The sequence below is a fragment of the Schistocerca nitens genome, chromosome 3 (assembly GCF_023898315.1).
Source record: "Schistocerca nitens isolate TAMUIC-IGC-003100 chromosome 3, iqSchNite1.1, whole genome shotgun sequence".
NCBI classification, from domain to species: Eukaryota; Metazoa; Arthropoda; class Insecta; order Orthoptera; family Acrididae; genus Schistocerca; species Schistocerca nitens.
In genome coordinates this window covers 663,210,824-663,227,139 of record NC_064616.1, presented here as the reverse complement: position 1 = coordinate 663,227,139, position 16,316 = coordinate 663,210,824, and the positions used below count along the sequence as shown (strand labels likewise).

The following is a 16,316-nucleotide window of genomic DNA, read 5'->3' as shown; positions in this document are numbered from 1 at the left end:
AATTTACATTGTTGACGGAAAATGCGTCATGACTGGCTTGGTGGGCACGTACGCACGTCCATGACGACCACTGACTGGTATCGGGCGGGATCACGACATTAGTTACCATTTTAACTATAGCTACTGAGCGTTATTTCCCAGAGAATTGCGGAATTAATCGTTACGAACGATTTTTGAGCATCAAGAACAAACATGGCATAGATACGTGAATCTAGATACACCACAGAAAAACATACTGCTGATACACGAGGAAAAGCATACTGCCGTCCAGCCGGCAGCTGTGACCGAGCGGTTCTAGGCGCTTCAGTCCGGAACCGCGCTGCTGTTACGGTAACAGGTTCGAATCCTGCCTCGGGCGTGGATGTGTGTGATGTCCTTAGGTTAGTTAGTCTTAAGTAGTTATAAGTCTAGGAGACTGATGATCTCAAACGTAAAGTCCCATAGTGCTTAGAGCCATTTTTACTGCCGCACACTAGGCTCACAATTGTGTTGATAGGTCCGTGTCTCAGCGACGAATGCTAGATCTTACTAGCGGAATTCCAGCTCCCGTGGGAACATGCCTAGTACAAATTCGCGGTGTTTACTATCATTCGGGTTGATAGTCATCGACGTTACGACGCTCTCCGCGCTACAGCTGGAGGTCTTTGAATTTGTCTTTGCGAGTTTTTAAATTCCTTGCCCGCGAATGGCAGTAGTGCGTTTAGAACTAAGGGAAAAGTTGTATACTGCTTGCAAGTGGGTTTATTTAATAAGATGAAGGAACTAAATGTAAATAGTGGAAAGCATAACAGGTCGAGGAAACGAAGAGGCAAAGAGAAGGAAGTGCCAACAAAACAAGTATCGCACATACACAAAACTGAAACGAAACCAAAATTTTTTGTCATAGTTCTGGGTGAGTTATTTTTCTAGTATTTATTTATTGGTCCTGTGAATCAAGGACTTGACAGTGTACAAAAGATTTCAGACCACTCCTCAGTTACTATACACAATTTCTTGAAATTGTTTACACACACAATTTTTGCAAAGAGTAATATTAGCCTACATAATATTTTGTCATTCTATACACCGTACAAATACAGTCGTAATTGATGCTACGGTCTTGATTTTCTACAAACACCCTTACTGTATAGAAGCAGTCCTTGACCAGGCAATCCTTCACGGCTGATTCGAAATTGTTTCTGTGGATTTAAATAATGCATTATATACTTTGATGTTGATATGACGAATGCCTTTCTGTAGTTGTCTGTATTTGTCTGCTGCACCTGTACGTCATGTATTTGCTGTGTCAGATTCATAATAATTACATTTTCAAGTACGTGAATACATGGAAATGGTAGTATTTTGTCGTTACTAAATATTTGTCTACAGGTCGATCTTTGCCCTACCACTTCCATTAGTAAAATAAACTTTTTCTGTATGCTAAAGTGTTTCAACTTGCTCCACAGTTTCCCCAAAATACCACACCATATTTCAGCACTGAGTGAACAGAAGCAAAATATAGGCTATGGTCCTGAGATTATCATATGATTTACAGTTTCTTAGTTTTGGTATGATGAAACATGTTTTGCTTAGTTTTCTGTTTATGTAGTCTACAAAGATATCGTATTTCATTTTCCATTGGATCCATGTACTGAGGAACGTTGTATTACCTATTTTTCCCATTGTTTGTCCATGTATTTCAGTATGAGGATTAGCTTGTGATCCTGTTGTGGTTGGATAATAAGTTCATTGGAACAGTTTCTTCTGGAGTTATAATCAAACTGTTTGCATCAATATACTGTATTACCTCTAGTACTTGCAGACAACACAGTTGATACATTTTGTATTCCAGTTATAAAGAATATAGTAGGGCTACCTACTTTTATTGTATTTCTTTAACCAGGATAGACTTTAACGTACAAAATATCAGTGTACAGTATAAATGTATTGTGAAGAATGTAGCAAACTCTCCAGCTGTTTGACGCCCTAGTTTCTATATTTGAATAGTTTATCGAGATATGTGGGTTTCTATTAAATTGTATTTTTTGCCAAGTCTTTGCTAAAATATCTTTTTTGGAGGCAAACTACATATTTCAGCTTGTTTATGTGATCCAGCCAACTTGAATAGTGTTTTCCAAACTCATTCTTTGAGAATGCCAGATGGCTCTAATAACAATTTGTGGGTCACATCTTCCCCTTTGATTACCTGCTATTAAGATTTGTGAAATGAAGTAAACCCTTGTATTGTATGTTCATTGTTTCATGGCTATTTGACTTGAATTTATTTGAAAATTTCTGTTTAACAGTTGCATAATTTATTTTGTTTTGATATAATTCAGTGAGTTTATAATGTTTTACAACACTTTATATGACTTTTGTCACACATGTTGAGTGGAATGAAAATACCACAAACTTCTATTAGTGTCAATATAAAAGATTAACTGTGGAGTCACAGTACTGTGAGCAAGTGTTTGTCCCTTAAGTTTAGTTGGAGTATTTTTATGTACTATATTTTTACGCCTAGTAGAAGCAAATGCATGTAAATGTAAGACAAACACACAATTTGACACATATGCCTCTGCACTACCTTTTTCCCTATCCTTTCTTAGATGATTTTCTTCTTGATGTTAACCCTTTCAGGGGTAAAATTTATTTTGTATATAGCCTATTTAAAAAATAAAATGTAAAAAAACTGTCTTTCTTTGTTATAAATAATACACTTCCACTATCAGAATTTTTGGCTAACTGATTTTGAAAATTGGTGAAGTTGGCGGGCATGTGTCCCAAAACCTAACTTGATCAATATTTACATGGGAACCTAGGCTTTCCAGATTTAAATTTCTAATTTCAGGATGATTTTATCTGGATGGTATTGTGGAAAAAAAGTGTAACAAATCAGTATCAAATCACGTTCATTCTCCTGACACTGAAAAATGTGAAATATAACACACAAGCTTTTAATATAACATTTGATGATGGTTTTGACATACCACACACCAATGGTTTCATGTTTTGTGAAGTTTTCTGGGTCACATATGTCCCAGTAAATACAGATTATGGTCGAACCAGCAGAATTACTGAGGTGTGTAGTAACGTTTCAAAGCAATGTCTGTGATTTATAAGAAAACGCTGTTAGCCACTTTAGACATTCATGGACTATATGAGATAGTGATTCACTGATTTTCATGAAACAAGCAGAGCATAATTTTATTGCTCACAGGCTTCTGTATATCTACCCCATGGTCCATATTATTTTTCTCTGAGTTACAAAGGCATCTCACTACATGCTAGCACAATACATATACAAGACCATTATGGTTCAGATCTGGCAAATTTGGGGGCCGGCACATCAATTGGAACTTGCCACCGTGTTCCTCAAACTGATAATCTCACTCCTGACCCTGCGACATGGCGCACTATCTTGTTGAAAAATACCACTCCCATAGGAAAACATGATCGTTATGACAGTCATGACAGGGTGTACGTGGTCCGCAACCAGTTTACGATACTTCTTGGCTATCATGGTGCCTTACACAAGCTCCACTGGACCAATGGACACCCATGTGAATGTTCAGCAGAGCATAAAGGAGCCGCGGCCAGCTTCTCTCTATTACGCAGAACGTGTCAAGGTGCTGTTCCCTTGGAAGATGACGGATTTGTGCCCTCCCATCAGCATGATGGAGAATGTATCAGGATTCATCAGACCGTGCACTGCTCTGCCACTGCGTCAGCTTCCAGTGCTGGTGGTCATGTGCTCCATTTCAGTCATAATTTCTGATATCTTAACATTGGCACATGCATGGGTTGTTGGCTGCGGAGACCCACTATTATGAGTTTTCGAAGCACTTTGTGTTCAGGCATGCTTTTACTCTGCCCAGCATTAAAGCCTTATGTTAGTTCCACCACAGTTTGTCTCTGTCCTGTTTTACCTGTCTGCCCAGCATACGGTGTCCGACATCTCTAATGAGGGGTGGCCCCCCACACCCACATCATTTGGATGTAGTTTCAACTTGGTTTTGCCATGAGTTGGAGACACTCACCCAGCACTCCTTGAACACCTGCGAAGTCATGCAGTTTGTGAAAAGCTCGTACCAAGCCTCCGGGCCACCAAAATCTGCCCTCATTCAAACTCAGACAGTTTGTGTGCCATCCCCTTACACACTCACTGATACTACATGGATTGTGCATGTGTCTGACCAGCAGTCATTCCTTGCCAGGTACGCTGCTATCACCTGGATGGGTTATATCGATAGTAGGTAGGTGGTCATAATGTTGTGGCTGGTCAGTGTAGGTGTCCCATGTATTAAGACAAAACCCAAGTTCAAAAACATTGAGACAAGTAGATAACAGTGTCTTGTACAGGTCCATTGTTGTTGTAATTTTGCGAGCCCATACCTATTACCTGATTATTGCATTAATTAACACAGCAATTAATTGTGATGTCATCCTTCTAAATGAACAGCAGTACGATAAACAGGGGGCTAGGTGAGAAAAAATTTACAATCTGTGCAACAAAATGCCACAGAATCTGAGCCAGCACCACAATACCACATTGAGGCAGTTGTGCACGAGATAATTAGTAAATGAATAAGTGTTTGGGTGGGATCCGTAACAGCTGCACTGTATAATGCTGAAAGTGTGTCATTACTGTGGGGTAACACTTGGACATGGCAACAAAATGGTACAATGAAAGTTTATTTTATTATTGTTTAGTTAAACAGGACCCTAATTGATAATGTTTTATTTGGTGGAGCTCAAAGCAAGAAAATAACTGTTATGCACTAACAAATGTCTGTCTGATCATGACACACAGTTAGTTAGGGCAATTAAAATAGTGCCTTGCAGTAATGATACTCCTCAGTGGAAATTAGTGAGAATAATTAATGACTCCAGGACATTTACAGGTGATGACCTGGAATGAAATTTATAATGAACCAAATTTAATCTATTCAATGATAAATTCACATAATTATTTGAAAATAGATATCTGCGCAAGCTAATCAGGAAGGACACAAAACAACCATGTAAAAGACCATATATTATTATTGAGATTAAAGTATCTTGTGAAAGGAAAAGGGAAATGTATCTTTTTGGCAAGAACATGTAAGAATCCTGCAGTAGTTGCACACTACAAAAACTACCCAAATGTTGCTAAGAAAGATTATTAAAAAACAAGAAATGTATACATAATGCCAGAAAGCAGTAATCCTGACAACAGACTTAAGGCTATATGGAACGTAGTGAAACGAGGGGTAGGAGAGCCAGCCACAAAACAAGATAACATCGCAATTGAGCTGAGTGAAAGGGCTGTAAATGATGAGTCTTAGGTAGAAAATGTATTTAATAATCATTTCTTAAATATGGTGGAAAGCATCGGGACAAACAGTTCAAGAGAAAAATCCCAGCAGTATGTCGAAAAAGTAATTCTCAGGAAATTCAATCATATGAATAACAACTTCTCCTGCAGAAATTAAGAAAATTATACATTCTCTCAAAAATAAAAGCTTCCAGTAGTGTTTCCAATAGAGTACAAAAGATTTTCCCCCCATATAATAAGCTTGGACTTATCCAAAATATGTAATGCATCATCTAACTCAAGGAATTTTTCCAGAAAGACTGAAGTATACCAATGTTAAAGCCCTCATTAAGAAAGGTGATAAGAGACATGTCAATAACTACTGACCTTTTCCACTCTTGATATCATTTTCCAAAATTTTTGAAAAGATGATGCTTTGTAGAATAGTATCTTACCATAGCAACAATAATATCCTCAGCAAACCACAGTTAGGGTTTCAAAAAGGTTTCTCTTCTGGGAATACCATTTACATGTTCACTCACCAGATTTTACAAGCAATAAATAATAAAGCAGCACCGGTTGGTATTTTCTGCAACCTATCTGTCATTTGACTGTGTGAATCACAGTATTCTCCTAGATAAATTGATGTTTTATGGGATTGATGATATAGCCAATCAGTGGATAATGTCACATTTAACCAAATGAATGCAGGTAGTTGTATTTTGTAATTTAACCAATATAGTTTGTGGACATAGTTCTGACTGGGGAGAAAGTATGTATGGGGTTCCACAAACTCAATCTCAGGTCCATTATTGATCGTCATATATGTAAACAATCTTCCCTCGAATACATAGCAAACAGAATTAGTTTTTACAGTTGACACTAGTATTGTAATCAATCCAAGCATACATGCAGAAACAGAAGAAATTGTAAACAAAGTTTTTAAAAGTATCATTGACAAGGTTTCTGTGAATTGTACACAAACACAGATACAGTGAAAATTATCTTTGTAATCTGTATACACATGTGTTCGGACTATACAGGGTGAATGTCACTCACTGACCGTACTAGCACCTAAACGGAAGATAACAGACAGAGGGCCAAAATACTGAATTCAGTCTTCCGAAATTGTTTCACCACGGAAGATTATAACACTGTCCCTTCCTTCAATCTGAGTATGAACCTTGAAATGGCAGATATTGAGATAACCGCTCTTGGAATAGAAAAACAAGTGCAATTGATTAGTAGTTGTGAGGTAACGGGCGAATTGTGGCGCCCTGAAAATATTCGAAGTTGGTTTGGCCGTACAGGAGGCTCGTCAAAGCCGCAGCCCCGAAGCGACCACGTAGTACCCTCAAAAAAAGATGCAACACATTCAGTTCTGCACATCTATGGGTACTGCACCAATGATAAGAGTAACAACAAGGAATTAATAAATCAAGTGGAAACTTAAAAATTCTTAGTGGCCCATACTGTTGAGAATTTAAATTGGAAAAAGCACATTTTGGAACTCCTAAAACAATTTAATTCAGCCTTATTTGCACTTAGCAACATTGCAAATCTTGGGGAGAGACAAATCAGTAAGTTGACAGATTTTGCAGATTTTCATTCAATAATGTCATATGCAGTAATGTTCTGGGGTAACTCATCTTTAAGAATGAAAGTTTTCATTGCACAAAAACGTGCTGTAAGAATAATATGTGGTGTTCACCCATGATCATCTTGTAGTCTTCTGTTTAAGGAATTGGGCATTCTGACTACTGCATCATATTATATTTATTCTCTCATGAAGCTTCTTTTTTGTAAATAATAGACTCAGTTCAAATGAAATGATTATTTGTATAATTACAATAACAGAATGAAAAATGGCATTCATTGCTCCACATGAAGGTTGTGCACAGTGCTGCAACTAAAATTTTTTATCACTTACCCAGTGATATAAAATGTCTGACAGGCAGCAAAGCAAAATATGAAAACAAACGTAGAAAGTTTCTCCTTGACAGCTCCTGCTATTCCACAAAATAATTTCTATTACCGCAATGTGTGAAAGGTGTTGGGCAGGAGTTACTACCAGACATCTGTGTGTATTTTTTTCTTTTTGTAAGGAAAAAACTTGAAAGTGTTCAGAATGTAATCATATGTACAAATTAATTTGCAATGTGAATGTAAAATGACTCATTCCACATCATTACGATCTGTTGTACAAATTGATCCATGTAACATGTAACAAACTAACTATTACTTTTGTGGAACTTATGTGTTCCATAAACCATAAAAAGGTTAATTGTAGGATAGTTATTTGCTTCATATGGAGTAGTCATTTTATGTTGCATTTAATTTACAGTGACTGACACTGAATAAATGTAAAATAGTATCAGATTCTTTATCAGTAGTTTAGCATATGCACATGTAGTAGACTTCATAAGTATACTTATTAAGTCTTTTTAATGTGAAGTTTAATGAAAATATATTTTTTACAAAGTTATACTTGCATTGGTGATTTCTAAGAATCCTTGTAAGGAAAAAATGGATTTTGTAAGAAAAACCTGCACAGCTTTTTCATAAACAATTATCACTATTGTCATTATGTTACTAGATTTGTTTCTTACTTTGTGATAAATGATATTACCCAATAATTATTCATATTTGGGTATTTTATGAAAAATTCTAGTTTCCGTTGGTTAACTTTTTGAGTACACAGAGGTAAATGACTATTTACGTGTTTGTTATTAACAACAACTAGATTATTTTAAATGGCCGGATTTGTATGTGCATGTCTACTACTTTTCTACTACACAAGTCAATCTATAGTGTATCCTGTGATATTATTATTAAATATCCTTCCTAATATGCTCAATGCTCCTGTGCAGATAACATGGGATATGCTGCTTCATATAGCTAGCTTGATTTTTACAAGTGTGCTTCTCACTTTATGTATATGAATGGTGGAATGGGAAGGATCACTTTCAGCCTTTTATGCTGTTTCACTCCAATGGCAAATGGTGCTCAATATTGCAAATTTTGTTTTCCACTCTAATGCCACACCTCATTCGACACAATTTTTTTGTATACCGCACATACTCCATCCTTGAATCTGACAGTACTAGGTATCAATGCTACATAGTACTGCCACCTAGGAAAATCTGCATTAACTCAGTGTCAAACTGTAGCAGTTGTGTTGAGAGAAAGGTTGTAATTATTATGTTCAAGTTAGTAGGCACAAAATGACTAGCTCGTCACCCACAGCCTTTTCTGAGGAAGAGATTGTAGAGCTTTTAGAGGAATGACTAAATGTAAATGAGGGTGATAATGATTTTGATGACAGTCATTAATTTGTAAACAGAGTGAAATGATGATTGAAACAGTCTTATCATGAGTTAAAAAATCACACAATGAAAGGTTTTGTATTGTAATGCTTATTTGAATGCAAGCACACTTACCATTTTAATGTACACCCTGCTTGTTGGTCGGTGACCTCATTGTTTCCACAGAGAGACTCGTGCAATTGTCTGTGGTGTAGTTTAAATGAGAGTGCACAAAGATGACCTATATTTGCATTACAGAGTGCAAAGGTTTAAATTACTGTTTGAAATTAAGTTCTATGAAGTTAAAAAGTAGACTGAGTTACGTCAAATGTGATTGGGTTGTGGGAATGGTAGGAATCTACTTCTCCTTATATGAGTGCACATTAAGTACTGTGACTGGCTCGGTCTTGGAAAATGTTTGTATCAGAAAATAATAGAACAAAACATATCCTGTGGCTAGCAGAATATTTATATAAATCATAGCACTTCAGAAGGATTTGCAAAACTTAAGTGTAGTCAAACTTGCAGAACCATTTACAAGGTTATGGAAAGGTATACTCCAGGTTAAAACACTGAGAGCTGGCTAAACAAATAAGCTTATTTAATACCCAGATAGTAGAGTAAACTGCCATAATTTTTGTTTTATGTAGCACTTTAAGTTAAAAGGGTAAGGATTGTTGTCTACATTGATGTCAAACATAGGGATGCAAACAAACAAAAAACTGCAATTCGATCTGCATGATGATAGAAAAATCATGAAAAGAGTGATTTACGAGCTTGAGAAGACTGCTGTTTTAAACTCTCTTTCAACTTACCAGTTACTGCAGTTCATTCCACTGCAGCAAGTGACTGAACAAGGTGAAGTAGTAGTAGGAATGCTGAACTCTCATTCAGGAGGAATAAGGTTCAAATCCCCATTCATCAACCAAGATTTACCCATTCCACAGTTTCCTTAAACCAGTTATGGCACATGTTGAGGTATTTCTTTCGTCAAGCATATGACAAAAATCCTTCCATTTCCTTGTTCCATCCATGTTTGTACTCTGTTCTTACTGACCTTGTTGTTGACTGTCTGTTAAACCTTTATGTTTGGAAGGCCTGTGCATGCTGTTTCCTTGGAATCTCTGTTGTCAACAAAGTGTAAGTTATGGTGGTGGATCAGCTGATTTGTATAGCAAGTGATTTAAAGGACAGCCTTCACCAAAATCAAGGCTTAACATTAACATTCGATTCTTTATTCAAATTCGTTGGCTTTGCCAACTCTGTCAGTCTATCACCTTCCAATGTAACATAGATCCAGGCTATGTGGAGTTTGAGCTATGCCACAGATCAGTCAGTCATCACAACCAAGATCCAGATGAATTCATTAACAACTATTTCAACATTACATATAGCCCTATTACTATGTATCAATAATACATATAGCCCTACTACCATGTATCAATAACAGAAATGTCAGTCTGTGGCCGAAGCAGTCTGTGAAGTGAGAATTGTCCACCCAAGGTAAATACTTCATATTTTGTGATATGAGAAAGTCATCTGGCTAGTGGCTGATCATTGGTTACCCCATACTGTCTTCCCACTGGCTGCCCGCAGCTTGACATGTAGATGCAATGCCCAAGTGTTCAAATGGCTCTAAGCACTATGGGACTTAACAATGTCCAGTGCTGCGACTGTACACAAGCATAGTATTTCAGTGGCTGCTAATGAATATTAGACAAATCTTCCTTCCACCTAGTGAGATGAAATGGTGGTTTAAACACAGGACTCAAATATGGGAGGATTGTTGCCCACGTACTTGTCCAGATGTAAAGATTTAGGGCTGCTGTAGATTCCCTAAATGATTAAGGATGAATGCTGGGATGCAGTCCCATTCTTGTCCATCCAAGAGTTTGGGTTCCATATATTTCATGGTTGTGCCCTGTATACCACATACTGAGATGTATTTATTGTAGATCGTCCAGCCCTAAGCTTTATAATGGAATTTTGGGCAATCCTGAAGTGGGCTACTCTGAAGAATGATATTGGTTCCCAAATGACAGCAAATACTGACACAAAATCCTGCACTTGCAGAACTGTAAGGTGCAATAAGCCTTTACAAGAAGCAGTTCCATAGTAGACTTACACATCTATCACCATCCTGAGACATTTGGTTGCTATTGAAAACATTATTATTCCACCATCATCAACGAGACGTGTACCAGTCATCAGTCAAGATGTTCAGTTTTAAACTGTGAAACTTTTGTTGATAAAGCTACTCACACTCACAAAAGAAATCTACATACCAGCAGTGATAATAAGTGTGGTAGGTGCTCAAGGAAAACTTTAAATCACTGTCAAGAGTAGCCACAACTCGTCCCTAAAGCAGTAGGTGTAGGGGCAGCCAAACCAGTCCAGGAACAGCAGCTTAATGTCGCCGATGAAGAATTGTACTTCACTACCACTACAGGAAATGCAGGGGAAGAAGCTACTATCAAACTTTCAAAAGAACCTGGCCTGACTGAGGAACCAACCTCAGCAATTGATAGCCATTTTGTATCAATTTTTGGATCCTTTCAGATCCATAGTGGAGAAAGATAGATCAAGCAGCTCATGGTAAAATACCATACCAACATTGAGGATCATCCATGAGTTAGCTAGCACTCATATAGTGTGCTGCCATCTGAACGACTGCTATCCGGGAGGAAATGGAGAAGATGCTGCAAGGTGGTGGCATTGAACTTTCAGAACATCCTTGGTTCTCTCCTGTGGTCCTTGTGAAGAAGGATGGCACATAGCATTTCTGCGTCAACTAATGATGTCTATCCATTTCTGCACATTGATGAGACACTAGCCTGCTTGCAAAGAGCAAACTACACTTCTGGCCATTAAAATTGCTACACCACGAAGATGACGTTGTACAGACACGAAATTTAACCGGCAGGAAGAAGATGCTGTGATATGCAAACGATTAGCTTTTCAGAGCATTCACACAAGGTTGGCGCTGGTGGTGACACCTACAACATGCTGACGTGAGGAAAGTTTCCAACTGATTTCTCATACACAAACAGCAGTTGACCGGCATTGCCTGGTGAAACGTTGTTGTGATGCCTCGTGTAAGGAGGAGAAATGTGTACCATCACGTTTCCGACTTTGATAAAGGTCGGATTGTAGCCTATCACGATTGCAGTTTATCGTATCACGACATTGCTGCTCGTGTTGGTCGAGATCCAATGACTGTTAGCAGAATATAGAATCGGTGGGTTCAAGAGGGTAATACGGAACGCCGTGCTGGATCCCAACAGCCTCGTATCACTAGCAGTCGAGATGACAGGCATCTTATCCGCATGGCTGTAACGGATCGTTCAGCCACGTCTTGATCCCTGAGTCAACAGATGGGAACGTTTACAAGACAACAACCATCTGGACGAACAGTTCGATGACGTTTGCAGCAGCACGGACTATCAGCTCGGAGACCATGGCTGCAGTTACCCTTGATGCTGCATCACAGACAGGAGGGCTTGCGATGGTGTACTCAACGATGAACCTGGGTGCACGAATGGCAAAACGTCATTTCTTCAGATGAATCCAGGTTCTGTTTACAGCATCATGATGGTCGCATCCGTGTTTGGCGACAATGCTGTGAATGCACATTGGAAGCATGTATTTGTCATCACCATACTGGCGTATCATCCGGCGTGATGGTATGGGGTGGCATTGGTTACACGTCCCAGTCAAGTCTTGTTCGCATTGACGGCACTTTGAACAGAGGACGTTACATTTCAGATGTGTTACGACTCGTGGCTTTACCCTTCATTCGATCCCTGCAAAACCCTACATTTCAGCAGGATAATGCACAACCGCATGTTGCAGGCCCTGTACGGGCCTTTCTGGATACAGAAAATGTTCGACTGCTGCCCTGGCCAGCACATTCTCCAGATCTCTCACCAATTGAAAACGTCTGGTCAATGGTGGCCGAGAAACTGGCTCGTCACAATATGCCAGTCACTACTCTTGATGAACTATTGTATCGTGTTGAAGCTGCATGGGCAGCTGTACCTGTACACGCCATCCAAGCTCTGTTAGACTCAATGCTCAGGGGTATCAAGGCCCTTATTACGGCCAGAGGTGGTTGTTCTGGGTACTGATTTCTTAGGATCTATGCACCCAAATTGCGTGAAAATGTAATCACATATAAGTTCTAGTATAATATATTTGTCCAATGAATACCCATTTGTCATCTGCATTTCTTCTTGGTGTAGCAATTTTAATGGCCAGTAGTATACTTCCCAACAATGGACTTGTACAAAGGCTACTGGCAGATTGAGACTAACTGGAAAAAGGCTGCCTTTATAACTCCTGATGGTTTTTGTGTGAGCTTAAAGCTATGACATTTTGTACTTGTAGGGTTCTAACCACCTTCAAACATAGGATGGGAAACATGCTTTGACACCTTAAATGGTTGACGAATCTTTGCTGTCTGGGTGACATAGTCATTCTTAGAAGATATTTCAAGATCATATAAGCTGCCTGATAATCGTGCTGCAGTGTGTTCAGACTGCAGGCTCTAGCCTCAATTAGAAAAAGTGCCTCTTCTCTGCCGAAGAAATAAAAAAAAAATGGGGCATCTGGTGAATGGAAATGGAGTTTTGTTCCAATCCAGAGAAAAAAATTTGGGGCATCTGGTGCATTTATTTATTTTATTTATTTATTGTTCCGTGGGACCAAATTAAGGAGAAGTCTCCGTGGTCATGGAACGAGTCAATACATGAAATTATAACACGATAGTAGAAACAGATAAAATGAAATACAAGAAACGTATTCAGGCGACAATTTGTAAGTTTAAGTAAAGAAAATCAACAATGTAACACTGGAATTTACTTAATTTTTCAGCGCTTCCAGGAGCTCCTCGACAGAATAGAAGGAGTGAGCCATGAGGAAACTCTTCAATTTAGACTTAAAAGCGTTTGGGCTGCTGCTAAGATTTTTGAGTTCTTGTGGTAGCTTATTGAAAATGGATGCAGCAGAATAGTGCACTCCTTCCTGCACAAGAGTCAAGGAAGTGCATTCCACATGCAGATTTGATTTCTGCCTAGTATTAACTGAGTGAAAGCTGCTAACTCTTGGGAATAAGCTAATATTGCTAACAACAAACGACATTAAAGAAAATATATACTGTGAGGGCAATGTCAGAATTTCCAGACTATGGAATAGGGGTCGACAAGAGGTTCTCGAACTTACACCACATATAGCTCGAACAGCCCGTTTTTGAGCCAAAAATGCCCTTTTTGAATCAGAAGAATTACCCCAAAAAATAATACCATATGACATAAGCGTATGAAAATATTCGAAGTAGACTACTTTTCGTGTTGAACTGTCACTTATTTCAGATACTGATCTAATGGTAAGTAAAGCAGCATTTAGTTTCTGAACAAGATCCTGAACATGGGCTTTCCACAATAGCTTACTATCTATTCGAACCTCTAGGAACTTGAACTGTTCCATCTCGCTTATAATATGCCCATTCTGTCTGATCAAAATATCAGTTCTTGTTGAATTGTGAGTTAGAAACTGTAAAAACTGAGTCTTACTGTGATTTAGCATCAAATTATTTTCCACACACCACGAACTTATTTCATGAACTACATTATTTGATAATGTTTCAATATTACACACAAGATCCTTCACTACCAAGTTGGTGTCATCAGCAAACAGAAATATTTTTGAATCACCTGTAATACTAGAAGGCGTATCATTTATATAAATAAGAAACAGCCTTGGCCCCAGCACTGACCCTTGGGGAACGCCCCACTTAACAGTGCCCCATTGGGACTGAACATCACTACCACTCTCAATAATGCGGAGAATTACCTTCTGCTTTCTGTTCCCAAAGTAAGAGGCGAACCAATTGTAAGCTACTCTCCTTACTCCATAATGGTCCAACTTCTGCAGTAATATTTTGTGGTCAACACAGTCAAAAGCCTTCGTTAAATCAAAGAAAACACCTAGTGTTTGCAACCTTTTATTTAATCCGTCCAAAACCTCACAGAGAAAAGAGAATACAGCATTTTCAGTTGTTAAACCATTTCTAAAACCAAACTGTACATTTGACAGCAAATTATGTGAATTTAAATGCTCCAGTAACCTTGTGTATACAACCTTCTCGATAACTTTAGCAAACACCGATGGCATAGAAATAGGTCTATAATTGTCAACATTATCCCTGTCTCCCTTTTTATAAAGTGGCTTCACTACCAAGTATTTTAATCGGTCAGGAAACCGACCACTCCTAAAGGAAAAGTTACAGATATGGCTAAGTACTGGGCTAACATACATAGAATAATACTTCAGTATTCTGCTAGATACCCCGTCATATCCATGAGAGTTCTTGGTCTTTAGTGATTTAATTATTAACTCAATCTCCCTCTTGTCAGTATCATGGAGGAGCATTTCAGGTAACAGTCTCGGAACACTTTTTTCTACGAGCGCTATATGATTTCCTGTTGGAACTAGGTTTCTATTTAGTTCACCTGCTATATTCAGAAAGTGTTTATTAAATACTGTACAAATATGTGACTTATCAGTAACACGGACATTCCCACTACGCACTGATTCTATATCCTCGACCTGACTCTGCAGACCAGCCACTTCGTTTATGACTGACCATATGGTTTTAATTTTATCCTGAGACTTAGCTATTCTATCTGCATACCACATACTTTTTGCCTCATTAATAACTTTTTTAAGCACCTTACAGTACTGTTTGTAATGGGCTGCTGCATTTAGATTTTGACTGTTTCTAACGTTTTGATATAATTGCCACTTTGTTCTACAGGATATTCTTATCCCTCTAGTCAGCCACTCAGGCTGAGCAAATTTGATCACTAGTTACAAAAACAATTAGCAGTAATGTACAGCTAGAATAGAACTTAACTCCTGGATGGAGCGGGCAGTTATTTATATGAACACTAAATATTTCAGAATGTAGGTATTTAGGGTATGTAAACATCAAATATTCCATAATGTACAACAATTGCAAACATAAGGTTTTCAAGAACCTTTCAGAAATGATAAATACATAACAACAAATAGCTGTTGGTGGTCAGATTTGAACTAGCAACACGCAGCACGCCCAACAGTGGCACTAACCACACTAACACACTGTGTGCACCACATTTTGCAGCACTGCTCTCTCTCCTGAAGAAACAGCAACCCACTGTTTCAGAAGTTCTCGAGCCAGCTATAGCACTCTGGGTCTAGATCTTGTTAATGGTCCTCTGTATGGGGCGCTGGTGAATCTTCATGTTCTAGTCATGTAAGAATGATGTAAGAATGTGGCAAAATTACCTCCAGGGCAACTGCTACTGATCCCACCAGCAGCAGTGCCATGCCACTGAATTGGAATCAATCTCTTGGGGAGCTTCTTGAAGTCAATGAACAGGAGAAGGTTAGTAATCTGCACTGATTACCTCACCTGCTGTGCAATCATTAAAGTTGTATTGACTGTCAAAGCTCTGAAATTGCCATGTTCATTGCAAAAGACATCATTTTGAAGCAAAGAGGATCCCCCGTGATGATCTGTGATTGTGGAAAAGTTTTTCAGTGAAGATTATTATCAGAGATCATTTCACACTGCAACATTACTCATAGGATGACACTTGCCTACCATCCACAGACAAATGTCCTCATAGAATGTTTTAATCAGATGTTGGCAGATAAGCTCTACACATATGTTGATGTGGAACAGAGAGAGAGAG

At 38.4% G+C, this 16,316-nt stretch overlaps 1 protein-coding gene across 1 annotated transcript in view; it reads left to right on the top strand.

Annotated features, from left to right (window-relative positions):
• The first annotated feature begins 648 nt into the window (after nucleotides 1-648).
• The window catches only part of LOC126248623 (probable C-mannosyltransferase DPY19L1), a 224,541-nt gene continuing 208,873 nt past the window's right edge, over nucleotides 649-16,316 (top strand). The window contains exon 1 of the mRNA XM_049949793.1: nucleotides 649-892. Coding sequence (XP_049805750.1) covers nucleotides 754-892 — 139 coding nt within the window. The 5' untranslated portion in view covers nucleotides 649-753. The remainder of the gene's footprint in view (nucleotides 893-16,316) is intronic.